Here is a 26,838-nt window from a genome sequence, read left to right on the forward strand (position 1 = left end):
TTTTGTTTCTGCTGTAGTTTGCTTTGGAAAAGACATAAAATGCCCCTGGGTCCTTCAGGAAAGGATTGGTGATGGTGTGTAAATTCAAGTTACTATTTCCAAAACTGGGATTTTATTTCCCCGAAGAGTCTGATTTAAAACTGGATAAGAAAATATAATTTAGAGTGATTTTGATGCATGTCCCAACTATAGTTAAAACACAATTGATATTATCTGGTTCCTGCGTTATTCAGTGCAGCTGGGGATGGCTGTAAGTAAAGGAAACAACTTTAAGTTAATAGAAAGGCACGTTAAACATGGGGAATGGGATCGGCTCATTATGAAAGGACTGAACTTTATTTTAGATGGAAGTAGTGTGAYTTTCTTATGCAGTACATTGTCATGCATTGAATTTAATAATAGAAGAAATAGCTGTAATGAAAATGGCATCTTTTTGAGAGATCCTATACAGGATCGGGGAGCTGACTATATTTGAAATCTTAGAGCACTCCAGCACGTGAATGAGTCTGCTTTAATTGTAACTTCAACTAGAATATCAGCACTGCTTTGCACAACCTGCAGTGAAAGAGAAATAGTGTATTTCTCTATTCCTGYAAGGTCTCTTTTTCAAAGCTCAGGCTTCTGGAAATCAACCCATTTCAGCTGAGCAGTAGAGCAGCTGYAACCTCCTTGCCTATGTGTTATTTTTAAAAGCTCCTCAATTCCAATGTGTTATCACTGTTCACTCTTCTTGAAAATAAACAAAAATATTATATTATATAATATTATACCAAATTAAGATCCTATGTGCAAAATATTGACTTTTTTTTTTTTTTTTTTTTTTTTTTTTTTTTTTTTTTTTTTTTTTTTTTTTTTTAAAAATTATTTAATGGCAGGGTCCTAGCTTTTTGGAGTCTGTTTTATTCTCTGCTGATTGCAGTGAAATTAATAGAAACTCAAATTGGGAATACATTCAATAAAATAAGTAAATTCATCTAAAAATATGGAAGTTTAGTCTAATATGAAAATATTTTTGCCACAATTTTTTCCAGCACTATAAAAAAAAAAACAAACCCTGATTCGCAGTGTTAACTCTGGCTAGGTTATGCAGATACACCTTAACAATTTTATCTAATTTTTGCTTAAAAATATTTTTAATAAAAACTGTTATCATAAACTGGGGAAATTTACTCAGTGCTTATGTTTGTAACCCTCCTTTAGGTAATTTGGGCTCACCTATGTAGGAACATTAATTTTAGTGGAACACTGATRTGAATGAAAATTTGTGGTATAATGTAATTTTTCCTGTTGATGCTGTAGCACTGAATTGCAGCTTCGGGATTGAACTCTAATTTAATAACTACAATTTCTGCAGAAAATATTACTTAAGGTTATTAATTTTAAAACCTTWAAAATCCCCATTTTTATTACTTAGATCTTTTAGTAATGTCATTTTTCTAAATGATACTTCTATTACACGCCTGTTGCTGCCGTTTTACTTGGAAAATTTGTTTACTCTTCCCTTGGGATCCCATATGTTGGCTTAGTTTATAAATCATATTTAACCTCCAATTAAAAAGGGAGATTTAGCATGTTTGCTTCCTTGATGTTTGCAGTTTRTGTTTGACTGCTCCTAGTCTTGTCATCATAATCTTTTTGACTGATAATCCGCACGTCACTAAAAACACGAGATATCCTCTGTTTTTTGTGCTAATTTGCTCTTCTGATTGAAGGATTAGATATTTTGCTGCCTGCTATGCTTTTCTCTTGCTGTRGAAAAAATTACTTCTGCAGTAGCTACTTCATGACCGCGTTTTCAGGACATTCGGAAAAGATCCAGAATTTCCAGGAAATGTTKGAAGGTTTTCATTCTGAAAACCGGCAGCGAGAGGGTGTCAGTGTGCGGCAGCGTCCGTGCGGGGAAAGCCACGGCCAGCGCTCCCCGGGCCGGGCAGGGCTGCTCCCGGCGGGGCCGTGCCGCCTCTGCACAGGGGYTTCCTTTGCTGCCGGGGAAACGCTGCGCTGCAGGATCAAAGCAATGCCCTGAGCTTGCTGATCCAAGGACGGGAAGGGTTCAAGCCATCCAAGCCAGTGTTAGGACTGAGAGGTGCAAACGAAACCAGCAACTTTATTCATCAGAGGTGTGTCCCTTAAGCCATGACACAGATTGAACTGATGGCTGCAGCAGGGGACTTTTGGGTCACTGAGTCACTGTCCAAGCTCAGTAGAGCTGGTGAATCAGGTAACTCGAACTCGAACCTATGCTGTTTCTCCAGAAACATTTTTTTTTAAAAAAAAAATTTCTAAGTTTACTTTTTTCTAAGTAATTTAGAATACTTCTGCAAAACCTGCATTCTTACTCCATGCAATACACAAACTATGCAATGAAATATTGYAGCCATTATATTACAATGGGCAAGCCATTTAAATAATTGTTAATAATAACTTTACAGTATGGAGAATTGTTTACATTCACTTTAGAGTTAGATTATAAAATTGAGGTGACATCCACCTGTTGCATCAAACCTCTTGTTGTTTGTATTTGCATTAACCCGAAARGAGATCCTTCACATTATTGCCATTAATGATAGCCAATATAAATACAGGTCTGTTATTCTGAATGTTACAATTCTGGGTCATTTTCTGAAACRTTTAGAAGCCACATGGGAAGAAAACATAGGAGATGGTCTAATTTTGATACKGAGAGAACACATGTCTAGCAAGAACAAATCAGAGAAGGAAAAGTAGGGAAAGGAATGAAACAAAATAATACCAATTCACTACAATATACGATTTGAATTTATACCAATGAGGACCAAAAGTTAAATCTATCTTGTATGTTTCTGTGATTCCTCTGTGATCAAGGCATTAAAAGGCAGTCAGTTTGTCTGACAYTGATTGGGAAGTTTGTCCAGAAAACTTGTACCCTTGTGTCTTCTTACTGTGAAGGAGAGAGGAGGCTGAAGCRCTGCAACACATTATACAAGCACAACCTTCAAAACAGATATTAAGGTGTGTGTGGGGGTTACCTCTAGTTTGGGGAGGAACTGTTCTGAATTTTAGGAGTCCAAGCAGCTAAGGGAAATTACTTATTCCAAAGACATTCCCGCATGAGCTTGGTTCTAGACTTGCTTTTCATCCACCCACTCCATGTTGCAAAYCACAAACAGACTGAAAACAATGACAAAAAAAATTGTCTCTAGTTACTATTGTATCTTAAGTGACTAAAACTTAAGCCTCCCTCTGTTAAAACTACTCAACCACCTCCTTTACTGGTGAAAATATGTGCAATCTGCTTTTTTCAACAGTAGCATTTTGTGTGACCTAAAGCAAGGCTTTATGTCCACTCTGGCTTTGATTTCCTGCCTGGATATTCCTTTTACTGTCACTGCAGCAACTTGGCAGAAAGACASCAGACCCAACTTGTCATCTTGGTTTGCTGATATATTTGCAAGAATATGTTTAAATGAATTGCTGAACGGGTGGGATGTCATGTGTTCTAGGTTTCAAACACAGCTCTAAAATTTGGAAATACTTATCCCATCAGTTGTCTCAAAACATTGATAGAAGAAGCAATTAAGAGCAAAAGTTTCTCTCTGATCTTTGCGGAAGCCAGAAAGTAGGCACTTTCAAACTGGAACCCTTATCTCTTGCACAGCAGAGGTTCTTGTTCAGCTAGAACTACATATTTGTTTGTTTGCTTAAAAAATTAGATTTCCCTTGAAAAACGATGGTTTAAATTAAGAAAAAAAAATATTTATAAAACTTAAAAACCAAGTTCAAGAACCTCTGCACTTAAAACAAATTCTTAGGKTTTTAAAAATCCATAAACACCATAGGGTTCTTGCACTCCTAATTATGAGTGTTTAGATTTTGGTGTTCATTTCCTCTGACTGAAATACTGCAGGATGAATTATTCATCCAGTATATACAGGGTCATGGAACTTAATCCCCTCCATTTATTTTAAGTGAATGTCATGTTTGTAAAAAGTGCCAGATTGACAGACAAGATTCAACCCTTCTGATAACCTACACTTTGTATCTAAAGCGGTTTGGAGGTAAAAACTCTCCTGTTAAGATTATTAGGTTAAGTCTTTCACAGAAGAAAGTCAGAGATGAAAATCAGGGGGTTTTCTTTTTCTTTAATTTTTTTTATTTATTTTTTTTTTAGTAGCATAGTTTTAAATCACATAAAGTGAGATTTTCTCTATCCTCTCATCTTTAAATTCAGGTCAGAGGAAGCCTCTGACTGCTTTGCGGGTATGGCTCAAACCTCCCCTGAGGCAGAATTGCACTCTGGGCTGGGCCAGTTCCTACCCATCCCAGCGCCGCCTGCTTGGCTGAGGGCATCTGTGGCATCCACACAATCCTGGTTTGGAGTGGTACAGCTTTGTAGCAATGCAACAGAAATTAAAACAATTCTCCAGTTCAGTGAGGCAGTGATGACAGACAGCATTGGTGGCCTCTGACAGGCTGCAACTGGCGGTCTCCACACAACTGCCTCCACATCCTGCACTCAGTATTTGGGGCAAGATCTTTCTCACATTCAGAACAGACACTATAAAAACAGGAGTTTTCACAGCTCTATTTTGCATAAGTGTGTGTGTGTGTGTGTGTGTGTGTGTGTGTGTATGTCTGTGTAAAAGGGTTGTTCTGGCTGCTATAAATCAGTATAGGCATCCTTTTAAATTAAGCTTTTACAAAAACTGGCGAATCTTCAGTCAATTCCCATCTGTTTGATCAACAACAATCCAAGTGGCACCTACAGTACAATCCAGTAGGAAACCTGAGCTTCTCCATTAATTGTAGTTCAAAGACTTTCATTTTACTTTGTGCCATAAGGCCACAGTACTTACGTGTGATTGGATGAAATATTTATCAACAATCCTGTTGATAAAACATATATCAACAATCTCTGCATTAATATGAACTGTCCAGGAGCTCAGATTTGCCTCAGATCATGCAAAGTGATCGGTTTATGGTTGCTGAGGAACCCCTGGTTGCCTTGTTTGTAGGAGCTGCAGGAGGCCGGGATGTAGAGGTGCTCATTCTTGTTTCATGTCAGCACATCGGAAGTGCATTAGTGCAAATCACACTTCTTACTTTGCAGTAAAATCAATGAAATAATTTTCCATGTGTTTCAAGAATTSTGCTGTTTTGCAGTGCAATTATTTGCAGGTTTGAATTAATTAATACTGTTGCAAACACTGATACCTAAAGCTGAGGCTAAAGTGTAATTCTGAGTCACAGTAGGTGGCACGTAATTGGAGTAACAGGCCAGATCACATACTTGGATTTTCAAAAGGATAAGGCAAGTTMAGCTCAACAAAGTATTTATGGATATGGAATGACAATTATGCTGCTGCTGCAGCTGTATGTTTTGTATTAATTAATATTGCTATTGGAAGTTTGTGGCTGGGATCCTATTGCTGTCTCCTGCTGCTTTAGATTGATGAACAGGTTTATATGGATGGAATCCTGAAGAATTACTGAATTACATTTATTTCCCAAATGACAATGAGAGGACAGTCTAGACAGTGGAGCTGTGAGCTACATGGATAGGAAACTCAATGAGCCTGAAAACAGGCCAGTGACCCTTGTGAAGGTAAATACTGAAAATCAGGCAGGTGCAATTCGGGCAGAAACTGAGCAAGTGAAATGTTAGCATCATGTGAACTTTTAGCAGAAACCAAAGTTTGTTTCATTCCTTAACTTCACACTATTCACGTTGSGTCCAGTTGTACCATGTGATGATGCTACAGGATTTGCTGAACCAATACTCTTCTTTCATTCCAGATAGGAAACATTTTTGAAAAAAAATGCCACCCCAAATCCTAAAACAAACACTACACAAATTGAAACTTAAGCAAGATAAACGATCTTGGCTTGTACCTGTTGCACTGAAGAAACATTTATGGGTGTGAAATAAACCACCAAACACTTTTTAGTCAAATAAGGAGTCATGAATTGTGAAATCATACCATGGCTGACTGAAGGACTCTCCCTTCTTTATTTAAATAGAAACCCTCCTTCCCAGCCTACAGAAGGACCTAGGAAAATAGCTTGCAGGGAAGGACCCAGCCCTGCAATTGTTTTGTGCATAGAAGCCCTATTGAAACCAGGAGAAGTTATGAGCAAAGAACATTTGCAAGATTTTTTATCCCAAGTATCTAGAAAACAGATTTTTAAAAGACACCATCACTAATACTACAATTAGAGTTGTGACTCATGCTCTGAACAGTTTCCAAAGAGTTTAAGATGYCCCCCCCTCCCCCAGCCGCTCTTGCCTCTTCAGTGTGGGGAGTGGTGCGTTCAGATTTGTGCCCTCACCTGCCCACGGCAGCTCAGGGCTGAGCCCCCCCTCCTTCGGGGCCAGGAGAGGTGAGACACAGGGACAGATCTGTCCCTGCTGCTGCTGGGATGGCTGTGGTCACTGCACACCCAGCTTAGGCTGCCACAGCACCACCCAGCAGGGCTTGCCACAGCGATCAACACCCTCTGCAAAATTGGGGAAGGTGGATAAATGTTGCRGGTCATTTACGCCAAACTGTGGAAGTCACTGCTGAGTGCATTAAGGTGCTCAGTGAAAAAGAAGGAAGAAACTCAATACAAATCCTTCCAGCAGCTCTCAAGTGTAATGATGAGATGCAACCATGGTCTTTTAGGAGTCTGTGAACAACAGCTTACAGGAAGGCAGGCAGATGTGCAGGGGGCTCAGCAGTTCCTGCCCCACTCTTGTGTGTTTCCTAAACATTGCTGCTGGTCCCTGTCTGGCGCAGTTTGCTGTGAGAGGTGTGAAGCTCTGATCACAGTAGGGTAACTGGTCTTAAAGCAAAGCAAAAGGGGCCACTGAGCCCCTGAAATTCAGGGGAATGATTATGGGTTTCTCTCTTAGCGTCCCCGCTGCCTCTAGTTTTGGTACAAAGCCCCAGCAGCATCTGAGGGCATTTTATATCACACCATATAAAATGTGTGTTAATCTCTTGGCAATGCCTTCCCTTCCCTCTCCTTTCAGGCACCCAATGGCCTCCCAGCCGTCAGCAGTTTTGTGTCAGCACCAGCCATGCCTCCCTACGCCACGCCAGCCCAAGTGTCACCCTACATGACGTACAGCGCCACTCCGTCCAGCTACATGGCGAGCCACGGCTGGCAGCACGCCGGGGGCACCCCGCTGTCCCCCCACAGCTGTGACATCCCCGCCTCGCTGGCCTTCAAGGGCATGCAGACAGCCAGGGAGGGCGGCCACTCCGTCACGGCCTCGGCTCTCTGATGCAGGAGATGGTCCAGGAGCACCACGGGCTCGCTGGCTCCTCAGCCCAGMTCACGGGCTGCTCTCCTCATGCTGGTGGCACTTGGCATTTCTCCTCGTCACTTGCCTCCCGCAAGGCTTTTGGCATTGAAAGAGCTGAAGACGACATCAGAAACTGAGAGAAGCGTGGTGTTGTGCTCTTAAAGACTTTGTGTCCCTCAAAGGGCTCGTGGAGCCTCGTTCCACTCTCTCCTGGTCAAACCACATATATTTATTCTTAATCATCACAAACTTTCTAAATGTGCAATTGTTACTAAGATTTATGCAAAAATCAATAAAGAAAGATGACCACAGAAAATTCTGCTATGCCTTGAATCAGCAAAGGTGGCTGAATGGGAAGTGTTTTTGCCAATTGCCTAAAGAACAATCCTTTCATCGATGAAATTATATAATCCACTGTAATGAAAACTTTTTTGTTGTTTTATTGGGTTTTGGTGATCAAATATGGAATGAAGGCAATAGGTGGCTTTCAGACTCTTCTGGCATGTCACCATCATCATGCAGTAGTAAGATCTCTGTGATTTTATCCATTTGTAAATACAGGCTTTTGACACCCTTTGTTTTCACCTTCCAGTACATTTCTTACCTTTTTTTTAAGTTAAAAAGATGATTTCTAGTTATTCTCTATGTCTTTGCATGGTGGGGTGATAGCCTCAGGTGATGAGGTTTAGGTAGGGCTTTTTGTCATGTTTTTGTGCCTACAGTGGAGGCTTCAACATCTCATGAAATAATTATCTCTTTGGCAGAAGAGTCAAAAGCAGAAATCCAGCTAAGTAACTCTCCACAGTTATACAGAGCTTCCCAGATTCCTGAAACACCACATTCATATGAAGTGTACAAACAGAAATGGGTGGAAAATATCTGAACAAAAGTGAAAACTGTAGAGGAAAATGCTGTTAGTGTGCAACCGGTGCAGAGATGCTTACAAAGCCATGTCAGTCGACTGAGCTGCCCCACTGAGAAAGAGAATTGTACCATCATTCTCAGCTCACTTGCGTCCAGCCCTAAGATTATGTTGTAATTATTTTAAGAGGAAATTGTCTTTAATTTCTACTTTAATGAATGTAAAGTATGGCTCTTGATAAAGTTTACATTGTTGTTCTGAAACATTTTTTTTCCCTTAYAGGTATATTGGTGGTGGTGCTACAAACAGAGATATTATTTAATATTAGCAAATTTCCTTTYTACATTTCTGTATGCAGTGGCAAGTACTCCATGCCAGTTATTTTGCTTTAAACTTTAATCCCAAGAGAGCTAACATTCTGGTCTTTGAAAATTTACCTGTTTTCCTTGGGCAATAATAAAATTCTGACTGTAATTATGCTTTCCCCATGCTCTAGGTATGTTCAGAATATGAATGTGGAAAAAAAAAGCCTGGTGTGACAATTTCATATCCTTCATGGACTATTAACATACAGTGTATTTTTATAAATGTTTTGCAATAACTTAAATCACCGTAGACATAGGTAAAGCAAAGGACAAAATATCATTCTTCATATATTGTTCATCTGCATCCCATATTAAACATAAATTCAGTGGAAAAGTAAAATACAGTCCCCTCTTAAAATACAGTTCTCTCTGTGGATTTCCAGCTTTCATCACCAAGACAGCTGTGGGTAAATTTTCATAACAATCTAAACAATCAGTACTTGTGTCGTGTTCAGTACGTCTGCTGAAATACAGATGGACTCTGCTGGTGGCTGCAGCCACCTTTGCTTCTTGCACTAAAAAATAGTTAACAAAACTGCATTTCTATAAAGAACACAGGTATTGTATTCCGGCCCCAAGGAAAGAAAGATCTGATCTCAGATGTGATTCATGTTCTTCAACCTCAAAGGCATTCAACAGCTGTTTAGTTTTAATGAGATGCTGAAACATTTTCTATTCCGTAGAACACCTTTTCTTTGAAAACACCAAAGTGCACACAAGAGCATTTCCACTCTGACACACTGTCAGTGACATAACGGATGTTAATCTGCCTTTATGCTGTTATTGCTGAAATAGGATGAGCCTTAACTTCATGAAAAAGAAAATTTAATTCTAGACAAGCACTTCACTAAGGACAAAATGGAATAAAAAATATAAAAATAGATCGTAAGTAGATAAGTGATTAAGTTAGCAAGAGGATTTTAAGTTTTAACTTTGTTGTCCTACTGGATTATAGAATTATTGAGTAAGTCTACCTATTGTTTTCCATAGAACTCAAACAAGGAACATCAAATGGAAAAGAAAACCAAAGAAAAAAAAAAGAAGAGAAACCTTTCAAAGCACTGCATTTTTGAGTTTCAAGACTTCACAAACCTGTAACAAAGTGTGCTTGTGTTAAAAGTTTCCTGACATTTCAATGAGGAATTAGTGTGTTTTGGGAGACAGAGACACATCCTTAGCTTGTTTCAGTTATTTGCATTATCTTCTCTTCAGCTAAATCAGGATAATTTATAAAGCAAGGACAGGACATTAGGTTAATTATTCCCCCTATGGGATACACCATCATAAACCATTTTTGTTTTGTGTTTGTCTAGGTACAGCTCTCTGTGCATCTGCCTGCTGTACATGATCCCTTACCCTGAACAGGAAGTCAGTGGGGCTGCATACAGAAAGTATTGCTCAGAGTGAGCAAAAGTGCCTGATCCTGGTTCTTGGTGAACTGCCAAGATGGATTTTTGGTGTGAATTTTCACCAATTTTTTTTTTTTAAATGTAAACCTATGATGTAGAATACTTCTTTGCCCAAGAACTATTTCACTGCTTACACTCATGGTTAAATGAAAACAGCAACATTAGCTTACTAACCACACAACTTCAAACCATTTTAAATTAAATTAAAAAGAAAAAGAGAATTCTTTTTTGTTTAGAAATAATAAATAAGGGTTAACTACTGTCAAGTGCAAAGGTATGAGTCTGGAGGGAACCCCCTGAGGTGAACAGATGCATTTAGGAAATATACAGCGTATGTGGGTGCAGAATTAAAGTTTTTAGTCTGAAAAGTCTACACTTCATTCCCAGAGTGTCAAATGTTCCCAAAGAAATCAGTGAAGCCTAATAAGACCCTCTTCAGCCGAACTGTGTTTGCATAGTCCCAGTTCAGAAGATCTTCAGTGTAAAACTGAACTTCAGCCCATATTACACCAGGAGTAATGGGAGATTGGGCTGACCCACTCATACGTTTGTTTTCCCATACCATGCCATTTTCTGTTTTTGAATTATTCTCCTTTCATGAAAGATCAGGCTGAGCTATGAACTAAAAAAATCATGTTGGAAAGGATGTAAAACCGAAGGCTATATATGTATATACAGTATGTTTAAAGCATTTTATTTTTATATTTTGAATGCTCTAAATTAATAAAAGACAAATTATAAAGCATTTTGCTTTAGTTTTTGAAATTATCTTACTAGTGTCTTCTCTTTGGCCAAGTACCAATAACAAAATGCAACAACGAGGAACACTTGCCTTAAAACCATAAACTTTAACAGAGCTAATTTTATTGATTTTATCTATGCGATAGCATAGGTCTGAAAAGCCACTGTTGTCAAATTCAGTCTAAAGAGAAACTTATTGAACATGTCAATATAGGCAAACTTGAAAGCGCTGAGAACACATTTCTATTTTAACTTTTTGTTACTTCTGCAATGCATTGAAAACACTCGTGAGACGAGACTTCACATGTGAACTGTCCTTTTCAAGTAACAATGCAGAAAGAGGATTGATAAGGAAAAGGGTTGTACCTCCTTAAGAGGAAGAACATTTAACACTAAMAGTGTGAACGTAGCATGGGGGGACACTGAAACTTTCAGCAACTGCAAGATACGAGTTCATTTGGCAACAAACCAAGTTAGATAATGGAGACATTTTTATAAGAGAATAAGGTGTGATTTTAAATTATTTAAAGAGTTCTTTAAAAAGAAATTTAGAATGGCACAACTGCATGAACAGAAACAGGCAGAACGGCAGAATTGACTGTATTTCACAGAGAGTGAGAATGGCTAGTCAGAACATGAAATATTTATATTTACAGTGACTGGGAAAAGCAAAAATTTTAGCTTCAGAGCAACATCTTTTTATCTATAGAAAGGTGCATTTCCTCAAGGACTATGGCCAGCTAATTACAACTGCATATGCACTATTATAACCTTGTTTCACTGTTCCATGGTGGAAATGAAAGGGTAAAGGGGGCACTGAGCATTTTTATCACAGGACAGCTCTTTTCAGAATAGTGTATCAAGGTGGATAAATTTTTTTTCTGGATTTGCAGAAAAGTCTCATACACCTAAAATTACTTTTTTTTCTGTTAATTTATTTACTCTTTTCTTCTATGAATCCCATGTTGATTTGTATTTTTATGTAACTTGAAGCAGACTAACTATTTTCAGTATCTTCTGTGATCTGAATGAGATTTATATTATATATATGGCTAAGAAGAAGTAGGACATTTAACAGTATGCATGTTTTTAAGGTTCTGGCTACTTGTGCTGTCCTTTTCTATCCAAACTCCCAGGAACTTGAAAAGTTCTCCTACAAATGCTGAAATCATACTGGGTTGAATTGAAAATGGACCCAAGACTGACTCAAAAATTGCAGAGCATGGGTCAGTTTCTTAACGTGGAGTCAATGGAGCTGTCAGTTCACAATAGTTTTGTATCTGGCCCCTCAGGATTATTAAATTTTGTTCTTGAAAATGCCCTGAATTTTTTTTTATTTTGTCATTTCACCTGAAACCTTTCAAAAAGTGCATGACTACATAGGATGATCCCAAAATTTCAGTTTGTCCTTTATAAAGAACTGGTTCCTATGTTTCCTGTGTATTATTTCTCTTGCTCCAGCAAAGCAATTACAAATGCCAAGTGCWATCTAATTATGCACTTACAGAAAAGCATGTGCATAAATGTTTTCTTGGATCAGGACATAAAGACCATATTTGTTTTGAGCTGTATTAACATCAGTGCAATTTGAGGGTATTCAACACTATAAAGGATAAGMATCACTTTTACTTTATTATAGAGTATTTTGGAATTAATATAATTTTAAAGAGTACAATTTCCAGAAGTGCTACTTGTGATTAACTGTGTCCTGAAGCCATGCATAGACATATTCATAAACCAAAAGCATCACCGCACCACCTGGAAGAAAAGATACTATTTTACTATACAGAAAATCCAGTATTTCCAGAATTCTATAGAGCATTTCTAGGGTGCTTTATAAACCAGCATATGGCAAAGCCTTATTTGCAAAATGGATAACTCTACTCATTTCTTAGTTCACAAAAAATTCACAAATTCATAAAACATAACAATTTTACTTAATATTAGGCAACAAAGTTGGTGCAAATACCTTGTATATTAAATAAAACTCCCCCCATGTGATATTTCCTAATACTTTTTCAAGATTAATATTTTTCTTTGTTTTACAAGTGGAATTTTAATCTGAATATGTGTATATTTGTGTGCCTGTTTAGTTAGATTTGGCCATGAAAGAGCAACTTTACTGGTGGAATGGCAAAAATTTATCACCAGGATGATGAAAATGCTTCCAGGTAAGAATCAAGAAAGGTTTTCACCTGTTTGTTTACCATGGCTAAAGCAGAAAATCACATTATTTAAATGAGTGTAATCTTTCCTGGGTACAAATCCACAGGCAAAGTTTTGATCTAATGAAATGACATTATTTGCTAGAGTTGATAACAGTATAAAATCCCATCTTGAAAGCCATAAAATAACTTTACTGTTAGTGAAGCCAGACTGCAACTGGGCTGTGAGTACTGAATGAGATAAAAAAAGGGAACATTTCAGAAGGTGCCCATAGAACCAAACACAGCGAGAAGCTTCTTGTTGAACATGAATAAGGACAACCAGGCTGCATGAGTAAAAAGTTATCACTTATGGGTGCCAGCAGTGGGGCACAAATATTTCCTTTGCCTTTGCCTGTTGGCTCTTTGGGGGCTTGGAGGGGCACCTCTAACAAACAAATCTTGTGCCGAACTGGGCTCACCTTTCTAGGGAAAGGCTCAGACAACCAGGCACACAGAACTACCATGAGTTTCTCCAAGTCATTTATCCTAAGGAACCATCATCAGACTTGAAATCCTCTATGAACAGGAACTCAAGCCAGCTAGACAGAGCAGAAGTTTACAAAAGGCTTTGACCAACAAACAAATCACAGACACAATGTCTGAGATGTGATTTGAACTCAAATCAAAGCTGATTCCAAATCTCAAACTGTGTGATCTGTTTATGTCTCTTTTCCTGTAAACATTCACATGTTGAAAGAAGGAATTACCTTTCCAGTCACAATAAAGATTGTATTATTGTTTCATCAGAAAGTCAACRCTATATATTAGCTAGTCAATGGAACTACAAAAGTATTTAGAATGAAGTTCACATTTAACTGACTTGCTGGACCTGGGCCAAAATGCACAGTCATTTGTAAGATGGAAAATTGTATTCCAAAATCTAATGTGCTAAGAGGTACTGGGAAAGCTAAACACTGCCTTCTCTTTGTCCTGTATGTAATCTAGTATCTTTGGAGCCTGTGAGAAAAGGCTTTTAGCTCTAGAGCTCCTTGTTTTCCCTCCCCACCTTCTTCCTCCCCCTGCACAATGACCAGGCAKGGTCTAGCACTTAGCCAGATGGATTGGATATGCAAACATTTACAGACAAACCTAATGCCTCCTTTATTGTGCAGAACAGGCTCTGTACCTGCTTGCTTTTACCTTTGTGTGTTATTGCATATTAAACAACCAGCCTGAACAACTCAAAACACCATTTCTTGGGAATGGGATACTGTTCAAATTGGGGCTTCTGCTCTTTTTGATGCAGACTGCCTCTGTGGCCTGGCCAAGTCTGAGGGCCCAGTGCTTTGCTTTCATGATTAATCAAAACCAGTCAGGGAAAAAYAGTCTAAAAGTCAAGGAAGATAGAGTTCTCAACCACTGTGCTCCCACATTTGGAGTAACAAGCAGTGAGAAGGTGTTAAACAATAAACCCAGCTTTAAAACATCCTTGTTCTCTTAGTTTTCCAGGGTCATACAAGTTTCTTCCCAATTCTGCTATCAGCTTTTCGGTGTCTGCCCCCATATTAGCACAGGAGAAGAAAGTAACTGGACTTTGATATTCTTGGGCTGTGCTTTGACTAGTTGTGAATGCATTTTATGGAGAAATTCTATTTAGGCATTTTAGGCTGACTTCACATAGGTATGGAATGGTCTTAGTGAACTCAAAAGATCACCTTAAAAGAAATAGGAAACTTTAAGAAACTTCCAAAAGTTTTACAGTTCTGTCATTTGCATTGATGTACTTTGGTTCATTCTTAAATAAAGCAATTGCACAAATCAGCATTTACTTGGATCTGCAATTCTCCAATGTATATGTGTAAAGATTTTTTTAGCCACATATTTAGCCAAATCCATCTGTGATACTATAATGATGATGATGCTATTTTAAAATGAAATCATTCAGAGTGAAAGATATTTTGATACATTTATTTGACTGATATCTACTACGTTTTTCCAAGAAACTGAAAAATGGGAAGAGAAAGCAAGAACAAAAGCACAATAAAAATGACAGGAAGAAAATTACCTGGACCAAGCCTCATGATCTTGGGAAGCAAGCCTTTGTACAGAGCCAGAAATCTGTAGCAGAAGAATAACAAACAAAACATTTCAAACAATATTCTTGCTTTAAAAGAAGAACAGAATTGTAGCATATGTTTGTTAAAATGCTGGCAGAGCACTTAGAGGCAATTATTTGAAATTACACATGTTCAATAGCAGGCTGTATCTGGATTTTAACATTTTACAGAGGCAGATCAGATGAAGAGAAAAAGTTAATCAATGTTCAGTCACAAAAGCAATGTTGTGAGCCTAGCCAATCAGAAATACGACTTTAATCAGTGAGATGGGTTKACTTTCAAGACAAGTCTGTTAACAACAGCTGCATACAGGGACAAAATGACTGATATAATTGAATATCAAAGCTACAACTCAGTCACCACTTGCGAAATATTTTTAAAAGTTGGAAAATGTTATTACCACAAGGATCTGTCCTCAGTTTTATTGTTTCAGCAATAATTTTAAAGGCACAGAGGACTGTATAATTATAATTAGATTGAATTGAGAAATATTCTATTTTCTGTTCATATTTTCCTTTTACAAAATGAAGAGTTGAAAAAATAACACGTTGAGATATATGAAGCATTTACTTGTGGAACATAAATTTTGACAAGCCAATAATCATCTTTTAAGTCCCTTGTAAATGTTCACATGTAGGAAGATATCTTCTTGTAATTCTGAAATAAATTTTCAAAATGCTACATTGGGCTCTTTTGCTATGTGAGTTCAGGGTGGCTTAATGGGGCTTGTCAAATCTGAAATATAACAACATGGTTTTATGGGCCCATATGAACTAAAACAGAGGTCTGGACATTTATTAAAATAAGAATGTTTTACCCTTCCTCTTTATAGACTGTTGCCATAGTTTTAAAACAGGTTCTGTACTTGATCTCTCCAGGAACTGGCTGTGGTCCTTGAATCCTACTTTTTGCAACATCAAAAGGAATGTTAATAATTGAGGCTATTGTTCCTGAGACTAGCCCAATTCCAAATTTCCTCAAAAACTCCAAATTTGGATCCTACAAAAAAAAGAGGAAAGAAAGAATAAAAAGGGAAACGGAAAGACCTGTGCAGGTTAAGCACTATAAAGTAATAAGCATTTAATCAGAAAACTCACACAACACACTCGTGTTATTTTAGCGGAACACATTAGGATTTCCTATGCTGGAACTTGTTTTCTTGACAATCCTATTGGCTATGTTTTTACACATGGTCTAAATTGCTGAAGTACACATTTCCTCACACAGGATTTATAAACACAGTTCATAAAGAAAGACTGGTATGGCATATGGGGATGATTTGTATAATTGGGCTTCACAATGTACTTAGTATTACTGTATCAAAACAGGAGAAATCCAAGCACACTATTAGCTAATTGGCCAGAATATTTTACAAATGACAGCAACTTCCACCATGAAGCCTACTAAAACACTCATTTGTGTGTTGGACCCCCAAATGCTAAATTAAATAAAGACTAATCTCAGTCTGCTGCCATTCCCCTCCAGGTTTTTTACATTTATTTTCACATGTAGCTGATCCACTGTACTGAGAAGTGCTAGCTTCCTGTTATTAACAATCCAACTCGGCACAACGGCAAGAGAGCCTCCACGTTCTGTGCATTATAAACGGTGGTAATTCACTCAGCTAATTGGCTGAAGAATTTACAACAGATTGTTTCTGAGCCCTACGATATGCACACGGTAAAAGTTAGAAGTAGGTTAGAAGCACATCTAAAAACTTCTTTGCTCACTCGCAGTTCACAGTTCAACTGGATTTTATTTGATCTTTTAGAAAGACCTCCTACCTTGGCATTTCTATGACATCAAAGAACCCAGAGTTTATCTGGGAGCCAAAGTCCCTTGAAGCAGCTTTAATCCTATTTCTCTAAGTAGTGGAAGTCACTGGGCAGTGTGTTCCAGGACATTTCCTATGCATGTAGTTTTGTTTTGCTATTGGTTTTCACAGGCAAGGTACTTTTTTTGCTAAATCAGACTCTAAATATGCAGCTCATGTCTGTCATGAAGGTACTTTAATTACAGAAAATCATCATAAAAATAACAAATAACCTTGCTGTGTTATGACATCAGCACAATGTTAAAATAAGACAGATTTTTGGTTCCTAAACCTGTATATTTTGAATGAAAAACAAAACAAGAAAAAAGTTTTCCTTTCCAGATTAGCAACAAGAAAAATAAATTAAAATTTCCATAACATGCACAGGATGCAGTTCATACAGGTTTTTAGAAGGAGCAACAGGTAGTGCCCCTTGGATGCAACCCGCTTTGATGATGASAACCCGGGCTGAAGTCTTTAAAGAGCACAGGCTGTCATTTCAACAGCCACAGGACACCTCACAGTGGAGAGTCCTGAACAGTGCGTGACTTGCACTGTTGTGATAGATACAGAACATCCATTTTAAATTTTWAATCCTGAAACCTGAGTTTGGATGGTAGCTCTGAGGTTATTCCATTCCCCATTCTGACCCAGCCTTCTCCTAAATCACCTTGGCTTACTATTTCTTCAAGCCCACTGCACAGCATCCACTTTTCACTTTCTACTGCTACATAGAACTTCTATGTTGGCACGGACCTGAAAGCTACCGAAACAAAATTACTGTCTGCTATCTTACTTACKGAGCAGAACAGCCCATTTTGGTCTCCCATCTCTTCTTTGCCTTTAGAAGTTCAGAGCCCCTTTCTCTCACAAGACAACGTCCTGCTCAGCACCCATGGTCTGGTGCAGCAGCCCTACCCCCTGTGTAACAGAGGGACATCTGTGGGACTGSGGCTGGCACTGCCTGACTTGAAATTTCGAGTTTTGCAGTTGGCCACACTTCAAAGAGGGCTCTTAACAACTGTGAGGAAATTTCACATGGTTAAGAGATATGGAAGCCACTTGGAGGTGGTAGTGAGCAAAGGTTTTGATGAAACTAATGCTTAAAACCAAAGATAATTATGATAAAAAATTGAAAAACGAAAGCTGCTGGACACCTATGAAATGCACTACAAAAGCAGGTGCCATTTACAAACTAATTTCATTGCTAGGGCAGATGCAATAGCTGCTAGTTCTCTGGGGCTGATACGTTAGTGGCAATTGAAAGAAATGTCYTACTCCATTTTCAGTAAACAGAGCACAAAGTTGGCTGTAAATGGTCTGTTTAGCAGAATAGACTGAAATATGAAAAATTATTCATTATGGACATTTACAAACTCCACATGTCATTGATATCATTTGACCACTCAACCTACAAGATTTATTGGTTTTGGCAAAACAGGCTGCAAACATCCCTAATTGGGATGCAAATTTAATGCACAGTTTAGCAGACAGCTAAAAGGCTCATTCRGAGATTTTAATACATTTTCCACTTATGTTACAGATGGTGAACAGCAAATACATAGTAAACAGTCAAAATTATTTCACAAGTGTATTATTCTCATTTCACAATTTTTTATATATAATAATTTTTAGATATTTGTTGCTATTGAAAGACTGGCTTTAAGACTTTCTTTTCTTAAAATATATAAAAATTTAACAAACTAGATTTTGTAATGAAATCAAGTATGTGAGAAATCTTGACAAGTTAACAACTGCTTGCTGTTTTTCTGGCTCACTGCGAACCAGCTTCTACCAAATTCCTTGTCCAGGTTTGATAACTCTCAGGCTCTATACCTGCCCACTGACAGAAGAGGTTTAAGTTACAGATCACAAATTATTGTTAAATACTTCYGTTCAGCAGCCACTGAAGGGAAATTCAATGCATGTAAGTACCTGAGACATAATGTYGGCTAGCACAAACCAGATGAGGCCTGATCTATGTCTTCTTAAATTCAGGGTAAGGTTTGCATTGGTTTTAGTGGGAGTTTGATCAGAATTATTTGTGATATCTGTCTGTTCAGAGTGTCTATGACACTGATGCTAGCTGTCCTAGACCTATTAACTTTATTAGCAATATTGAATGCTATTACCATTCCAAACTGCATGAAACCACCCATTAGGAAGAGTTCCTTGTCTTCACGAGCTCCTAAGCCACACCCAGGAACTGTGTGGKCTGGCCAGGGCTAAAGCTGTGCCAGGGAATGTTTAACAGTACAGATGGCTGAGTTTCAGTGCTGCTACTCAATTTACCAGCACAGATGTAGCCACTCTGCAAGCCACCATACAAGGCACTTTGCCCTGGTCAAGCACAAGAAAAACCTCTCCACTTATCTGCAGTTAATCCTACATTGATTAAACTGCCTTTTGATTTTCCTAGTRTTTGAGGACATTGAAGTAATTTCTTTTTATTTTCTACATATATTTAAACCTATGTTGTGGATGTTGAAATTTTTSTGCATAATACAAAATCTGTTTAAAGTACTAATTTCCTTTGGATCATAAAGCTCTGAATCTTTCTAATTATGTAATAATTGTTTCCTCATTTTTAMAATCTGAAAGGCCAGGAAAGCATGCTTATGCCAAATACTATTCAATTGCCATGCAAGAGCATTTCAGGATTCCCATGGAAGCTGCACACTAGTCTCTGTCCTTACCAGCATATTATTCTGAATTTTCTGCATAGTGATTATAATTTTCCATCTTCTGATCAACACAAATGTGTTTACTCCTATCTTAGTATCAAGCTATGCTTGTGCTTTTTTACAATGTGTGACTAAAGTACACTGCAAAGTATGCTTAAATACACTACAAGAAACTTGTAGAAACTTGTGGGTCAGCTGCTTTTGAACAATTCAATTTACTGTAATGATCTGCAAATAAGAAGTGGAGCTTTTCTCCATTTTCACAATGCTGCCAACAAAAATACCAGGCTGCTCAGAAGTGCAGAAAAAAAAGAAGTGTTACTTCATCTGGGAATAGCAACTGATCCCTTTTGATGTGAATTGCACCTTCTTACATGTACATCACTACATATTACACCTGTGACTGTTTAACTGTCATCATCCAAAAATCACATTAGTGAAAGCACACTTCAGTAAGTAGCGTACTGGAATCATTAATAAACCATTAGTTGTTCCTCACACAGTAATTTAGAAAGTTGCTGATATTACCACATTTTCATTAGTAAAATTCCCTTTTGTTGTAAAGGGAAATACTTCCTTTGTTATTCAAAGGAATTAAGGACTATCAAATTTTCTTTAAGTGAAATCATAGCAATAATGATTCTTTTTTAAAAAACTATAAATGATATTAAGTCTCTGTGCATGACCCTTTACATCCCATTTTGGGCTGTCTCTCTCCCATATAGATGAATCTGTCATCCTTCAAAACTAGGTTGAATTCTCTTTTGAGTAAATAGGTGAGTGCCAGTCCAGAACAGCCTACACAGTGCAGCTCAGCCTCCTGCACAAGCTTAGCCCCTTGTGAGCACTGACAGAAGTTCTAGAAACTCATTTTCCTCTTCTAAGCCAGTTTGCCACAAAAGAAGTSCATGCATTCCCAACATAAGCACTATATATCTGTATCTAAATTGCTGCATTTTCGCACTGGTACCATGCTATTAAGGGAAATTCATAAAAATGATAATTCAAATATGACTATACTCATCTTTGCTTAAAAAGTGAGTTAAAGTCCTTAATTTGCTTCCAATAAAATGCTAGGGATTTCTGCAAAACAGAGCTTTACCAGAAAAACCACATCTTTGCACAGAAAAATACAGTGTGAATTCAAATGTCAAACTTCTTATCTGATTGTCTATCGCATTGTATGAAGAACTTACTTTATTGACTGGAAGAATGTTTTTCACATTGAAGTAGAATCCAAAGTAAACCATGTTAAAAACTCCSTGACGGCCCAGTGTTGCAGTAAGGCCTTTGTTGAGTCCTTGGGAGCCCAGACCACCGGTTTTAATGATCTGCTGAGCTTGAACAAAGCTAGATGGTTGCTACACAAGTTAAACAAAAGAAGGAAGAGATATCTTTRCACAAGAGAAGGAAGAGATCATCTTTACAAAAAGAAAACAATAAACATAGTATCATTTCCATCCTGTTGACAAACACAGTGTTGCCAATTCTTGTAATTYTAAGTATCACCGTATTTATTTTCCCTTTCTTGCGACCATTTAAACATCACAGCTTTAATTAAAAGGATTCCTCGTTTTTCTGATTGCAGAATAAGAAGAAAGAATTACTTGAGTACTGTAAAAGAGTAGTAATGTAATAGATGACAATTTAATAAAAGACGAAAAGGAAAAAAGTGCCCCATATCAGACAGCATCTGCCTGACTATATGCACTTTGTTCATCTTTTGAATATACCATGATATTAAGAATTAGCTACTCCCTTCTGAATATTTTACTTTTTGTTTTAGCCGCATTATAGAAAAGTTACTTTCAAAAAGTTGTTCAATCAAGTGTGGYTGTCTCCAAAGCATAAAGCCAGCACTGGATAACCAAACATGTAATTAGAAAGGCAAAACATGACTTCCACTAGGAGGTTCAAACATGAAAATATAGAAGAATTTTGACTACACTACTGTGACCACCACTAATTTCAATACATTTATTTGGTTAATAGCTTTCCATTTCAAAATATTCCTGTGGTAGATCAACAGCATCAGCCAAATGATGCCTACTATATCTGACACAGCATAAGGTTGATTATTTAGGTGACTGACAAGTTTAATCTTTAATAAAAGTTTCATTCTGTTTTTTCATATTTCATAACTAACATTATCCTGTTAATGCTCCGCATACATTTTACTGTAGTTTACTTTTCTAACTACCCCCAAGAAATCAAGTCAGAATCCATTCTAAAATGGCGATACCCAACATACACCAGCAATAATGTCCTTTTTCATGTTCCAAAAATGGAGATTAGATCATTAAGAAATAACTAGTGGTCCTGATTTAAGCTGAATACAGCAACCTTCAACAGTACGGTGTTCCTTGGTGTCCCTTTTCTTGAATATGGATTTACTCATGACTCAGAGGGGAAGCCTGTGACTTGCTGAACACCTAAGATGGGATTCATAAATCCAAATGTAGATACCTGCAATGCTTACACCTGACTTCCCTTTTCAGTCCTTCAGTAATAAAGAGGTCTCCCTTACACCAAAGTAGGTGTCATCGTGTCAACTGATCAGGCCATAGAAGGTCTGTGGTTCATCAGTGATGATGGGAGGACGACAGATAGAGGAATTTATTGTACAAACATCTGGAGTTACTGCACTTCACACAGCTGTTGACTTTTACTAAATGCAGACCTACTCACGGGAACCTGGAGTCTTCTCATCATAAAGCAGAGAAATGTATTTTATTTGTTTAATTAATCATAAATCTTAAGTCAGGTGAGAAGATTTTAATCATTGCACCAGCTTCCATTGCCAGTGAGTTATGCAGGGTTACAGAGAGATGAAAAAAAAAAAAAAAAAAGAAAACAAACAACATGGTGTTGGGACTTCTTGCAGTTTACTTTAACAAAATGTGAGCATTATTTTTACCCATAGCAATCCACATTACAAAAGGGCTGATACGTGATTTATAGTGGCCTTCCTCTTTAAATCTATCAACCCTGGAAAGATGATCTAGCACCGCAGAACAATTCAGCTGTCACCGCAGGGTGTGAATATTTGCTTTGGGGGTGTGCAGGAGACTGGGTGTGAGCGTATGTGTTCATGCTCTTCCTTGTTCCTTTTAAACAAGATATATTTATTATTTCTATACAATAGTCAAAGAAATATGTGAACTGCATTAGGTTTCATCATGTAGTATGAAAGCTCCACAATRGGATAGGTACACACTTTACTTAAACCTTTTAGAAAAACAGTGCCTGGTAATACCTTGTGCTGYATAATATAACCCCTGGACATGCTTCTTCCAATAGGTTTGAGTTTACACGCTTTAGTGTGGAATGCTCTTTAACATATTCTCAATGAGAACTTGATGTGAATATATAAAGACACTGGAGTTTTTTCTGATTAACAGCAAATCTTGAAATTCTAACATTTTTAAAGATATATTAAAAATTAATATGTCTGTGATACAATTTTCTTTGTGATTTAGGAACTTAATTTCCCTTGGATTTTTTTCCCCTAGAGAAATAGTTAGTATTTTTAAGTAAACTAGGTTTCCAGTAAAGTCCAAATACCATTCTATTGAAATTTTATTTGTACGACAATATATTATTATTTGGGTTTTGTGGAATTTTGCATTTAAATTAAATTAAAGAATATTCTGAACAAAACAATTCAGAATGCTTTTAGACAGCTGCTGTTTGATTATTGTGGTATTCTGAAGGTCACCAAGGAAGGGATGCTGTAACTAAAGTAAGTAATTGCATAAAATTTACAAACTAAACCATTCCAGACTTTGTTCTGAATTTTGCAGTAAAGAAAAAAATTAAAATATATGAAGYGAAAGTGTACATTGGTCTTTCGCAACTTTACAAGGAATAGTTTGTTCAAAATATCACTGGTTTGATAATACTTAAAAGTAGAGGGTGTTTTTAARACAGGTTAATTACATCTCCGTAACTGTGAAGCAGAAAATCCCAAATATCTCCTTATTTTACTACTGCTGCAGCAGTAGTAGCCCATAATTTTTATCACATCACCTTCTTGAGAGAGAACTCTTTTCAAACATTGCTTTTTCCTGCTTTCAGCCTCTCTCCTTCCAGGATCCTAAACATTTTACTCCTGTACTGCATTATTTATCTGTTTCAGTGGCTTTGGTGCCCAAGGTTAAAAAACATCTAGACTGGAGACTTCCAGCAAACGAACACATCTTTCATATGCATTGAGAATCGAACAAAAATTTACCAAACATTTTATAATTTATTCTGGAAGAAAATGCTTTTCGGAATGAGTTATGGAGTAGGCACCAGCTCTACCACATTTGGAAATCAGTGGCAGTATTTTTGCAGAGTGTACCTCATGAGGTTCTGTAAATGGCCAGGTCATAAATCTCTTTACTGTGCATCCCCCAAAAAGGGTCCAATTTGTGCAGATGAGTGCTACGAGGCATKTCAGTATTAGCTCAGTCAAAACTTAACAGTAGAATATGGAAAAATCATGCCCCACCAGGGATTCAGCCAACCTTTTCATGTGATGCTTATGTGATTTAGCACTTCTACCATGGTACAACTGATTTCTCAAAAGATTTTGAAAAAGATGATTTGGCAATTGTTATTTTTATTCAATGAGAAAAGAAGAAAGGAATTGTAAAGCCTGGAATATTTTCTGCACTAAAATTAATAAATGCTAGTGCATTTCTAGGAACATTTGATTTTCATGAATCACTGTTYTCCAGTTCAAACTTTTTCCCCTTCCAGCAATACCCAGAACCGTGGACAATGTTTTGCACAATGACTTCTTTGGACAAAACAAAATTTGAATTAAGAAACTCTGAAGCGAAGCAAGAATTTAAATTATCAATATGCTTGTTATATAACAATTTTCCAGTTTGTGCTAATAAAAATGAAGTCTTMTAAGTAATTTTATCCAAGAAACACAGCATAAAATACAGCAGCTGGACTCTGTCTAGGGCACAAAGCTGCRGTGTTTTGTGTTAACCTTTGGTTAACTGTCTATTGGGTCTCTTCCATTTCTGTAAACTTGGGGGAAAATCATTTCCATCGACCCCATTTCTTGTAGACATTCTGCTCTAAATACGAACCTTGAAGTGCATTATGCCCAATAAAGCGGAAAAAGGAGAATGAGGCAACTTTCCTACCTCAGTGAAGGCKTTCTGATTGGTCTGTAAGGTAACCTTTACCACTTCAAAAGGGTTAACCACAACTGCCTCTGTCAACCCAGATCCCAAGCCAGCAACTGCAAATGCCTAGGGAAGTTAAAATGGAAGTTAAATATTAAGGAGTAATACTTCCTGAACATCAGATTGTGAAACTGAGCGATACAATGCAAACTGCAAGACTATAGTAATGCAGCAGTGTTCTATTACAAACAACTTTAGCCCTTGATTAGATGTTGACAGCTCATGAAGACAATATGACAATAGCTATAAACCATATTCCAAAACAATCAAAATAAAATGCCATAGCACTCCATGTCCATGAATTCTCTTTTCAGCTGGAAGGAAAAATGTGGTACCAAATTATTGCGCAAACATGGAAAAAAATGGAAAAAGAATGTYCTTATGTTATTTTTGGGTGGAGTAACACAAATATAAGTGTAGTTATGCAGCACTGGAAAAAATAAAATCTCTGAACTGCGCATGAAGCATATAATACTAACATATTAACTTAAAAATAAATGTAAAAAACTAAAATAGTTCAGTACTTCAGCAAATTGCACAAGTAGAACCTTCACTGTGTTGGTATCAATCCTAGAAAGGTTTATATGAGAATGAGTGGTATATAGGGAAATGTCAGCATTCATTGCAAGGATGAAATAACTGAGTTTACTTAGAAGCTGGTGATACATTTCAGTCATAGATATAGAGATACTCACTGCTTTGCTTTCCATCATGGCACAGCATTTTAAGATACCTTAATTTGTTTTTAAGAAAAATAGTATTAAAATGTTTAGGTCAATAGAGAAAATTCATAGGGGTTAAATTTAATGATCAGTTTACACATTTTTTGCCTCCACTTAACATCCCCGAACTTTCCAGGTGCTGAAAAGAGTCCCAGGATCAAAATACATTATAATGAGTACATTTGCTGAAATTCAAAGAATTTCATATTAAGCAAAAAAATAATAGTGAGAAAAAACTTACTTAACACAGAAGGATTTGAGCAGGCGCTCTTGAGAGCTCAAGAAAGAGAAGAATGGAAAGTTAGAAGGGAAGCAGCAAATGCCAGTCTTACAGTTTTTGGAGAAGACTGTGTTACAAACAAATCTATTTTTTCAGTAAGATGAGAACCTTTCATCATGGAAGCAATACTCTTGTAAAGATACTTGAAATAACCAAAATTTTTATGGCATAGCCATAAAATGATCAATTGTTTCCTAAAGTTGTGATGCCATTATTGTGAAAAATAGATAATTACTATGATTTACATTATTAAACTGCAGGGAGCAGCAGTTTTTATAAAAAGTATTTTACTCCTAATGCACAATAGCAAAATGAAGTTCTACACATAAKAATGCAGATTACACATGCATCTTAGCATTAAAATGTTTTTGTGTATATGTATGTCCTGCATTTTTTTTTGAGCCAGTTATTTTTTAGAGGAATTCCTAACTCCACCAATGTACAAGAGACTTTTGCCATTTGCTTCAAAGGAGGGAGCAGTTTCTTATCAACAAATTATGCTTCTTTTATAAAGTCTTTAAAATAATATGKAGATCTGTATTTTTGTTATAGTTGTACTGTGTCTTGCAGAATAGCCCTTTGGGGCTGAGGTATTAAACCAGTCACTCTGACATGAATAAACAAATATTGATAATGTTCAACCTTTCTTGTTATTTTGGAAGAATGAATAATGGCAAGCTGTATAGACTCTGACTGACCATGATGACTGTTGTTATCCATGTTAAAAAGTGTTATGACATTGTAGGGAATTATTTTKAGGACATTTGATATAATAAATATTTTACTTATTTTTGATAAATTCTTATCGATATTTTCAAGGGACAAGTATGTTTTGAAAGAATCTGGATTGAGCTGGACCCTTTAATTTATGGCTTCTTCTATGGGAGGAATCAGATGASACAGACTGTTCAGCAGACATACATTGCATCAAAGCATGAAATTCTGTATCCATACGTACCAGTCCTGGTGGTAATGATGCATATCCCAGCAGCTTCTTGTATTGTTCAAAAGTGAAAAACTGTAAATAAAGGTTAGACTGAAATTGCATTGAAAAAATRCATGATTTATTTATGCAAAATAGTAAAAAGCAGACTACAGTGGAGTTTCACTAGCTCATATCCTGAGCAGCTGCATGCAGTTCTGCAAAATAAACATAAACCACTTTTGTTTCACACTCTCTGTAGCAGTGTTAGATGTGCAAGAGTAGACAATCAGATTTCAGAACTGATTTTGTTTGTG

At 37.1% G+C, this 26,838-nt stretch overlaps 2 protein-coding genes across 4 annotated transcripts in view; one reads left to right on the forward strand and one right to left on the reverse strand.

Annotated features, from left to right (window-relative positions):
• The window catches only part of PAX9 (paired box 9), an 18,560-nt gene extending 11,311 nt beyond the window's left edge, over window positions 1-7,249 (forward strand). Inside the window, exon 5 of the mRNA XM_057385623.1 lies at window positions 6,995-7,249. Coding sequence (XP_057241606.1) covers window positions 6,995-7,249 — 255 coding nt within the window. The remainder of the gene's footprint in view (window positions 1-6,994) is intronic.
• Window positions 7,250-8,756: 1,507 nt separating this feature from the next.
• SLC25A21 (solute carrier family 25 member 21) overlaps window positions 8,757-26,838 on the reverse strand; it is a 224,407-nt gene continuing 206,325 nt past the window's right edge. Inside the window, exons 5-10 of one of the 3 annotated variants that reach the window (XM_057367633.1) lie at window positions 26,558-26,617; window positions 24,556-24,663; window positions 20,605-20,769; window positions 15,729-15,910; window positions 14,860-14,912; window positions 8,761-12,405 (exon numbers count right to left, since the gene is read on the reverse strand). In XM_057367633.1, the coding sequence (XP_057223616.1) occupies window positions 12,335-12,405; window positions 14,860-14,912; window positions 15,729-15,910; window positions 20,605-20,769; window positions 24,556-24,663; window positions 26,558-26,617 (639 nt within the window). In that variant the 3' untranslated portion in view covers window positions 8,761-12,334. Of the gene's footprint in view, window positions 12,406-14,859; window positions 14,913-15,728; window positions 15,911-20,604; window positions 20,770-24,555; window positions 24,664-26,557; window positions 26,618-26,838 lie in introns of all 3 variants that reach the window. The other 2 variants (XM_057367793.1, XM_057367709.1) reach the window with 2 other exon arrangements.

Source organism: Malurus melanocephalus, unplaced genomic scaffold (assembly GCF_030028575.1).
Source record: "Malurus melanocephalus ecotype Western Australia unplaced genomic scaffold, MMel_1.1 scaffold_0, whole genome shotgun sequence".
NCBI classification, from domain to species: domain Eukaryota; kingdom Metazoa; phylum Chordata; class Aves; order Passeriformes; family Maluridae; genus Malurus; species Malurus melanocephalus.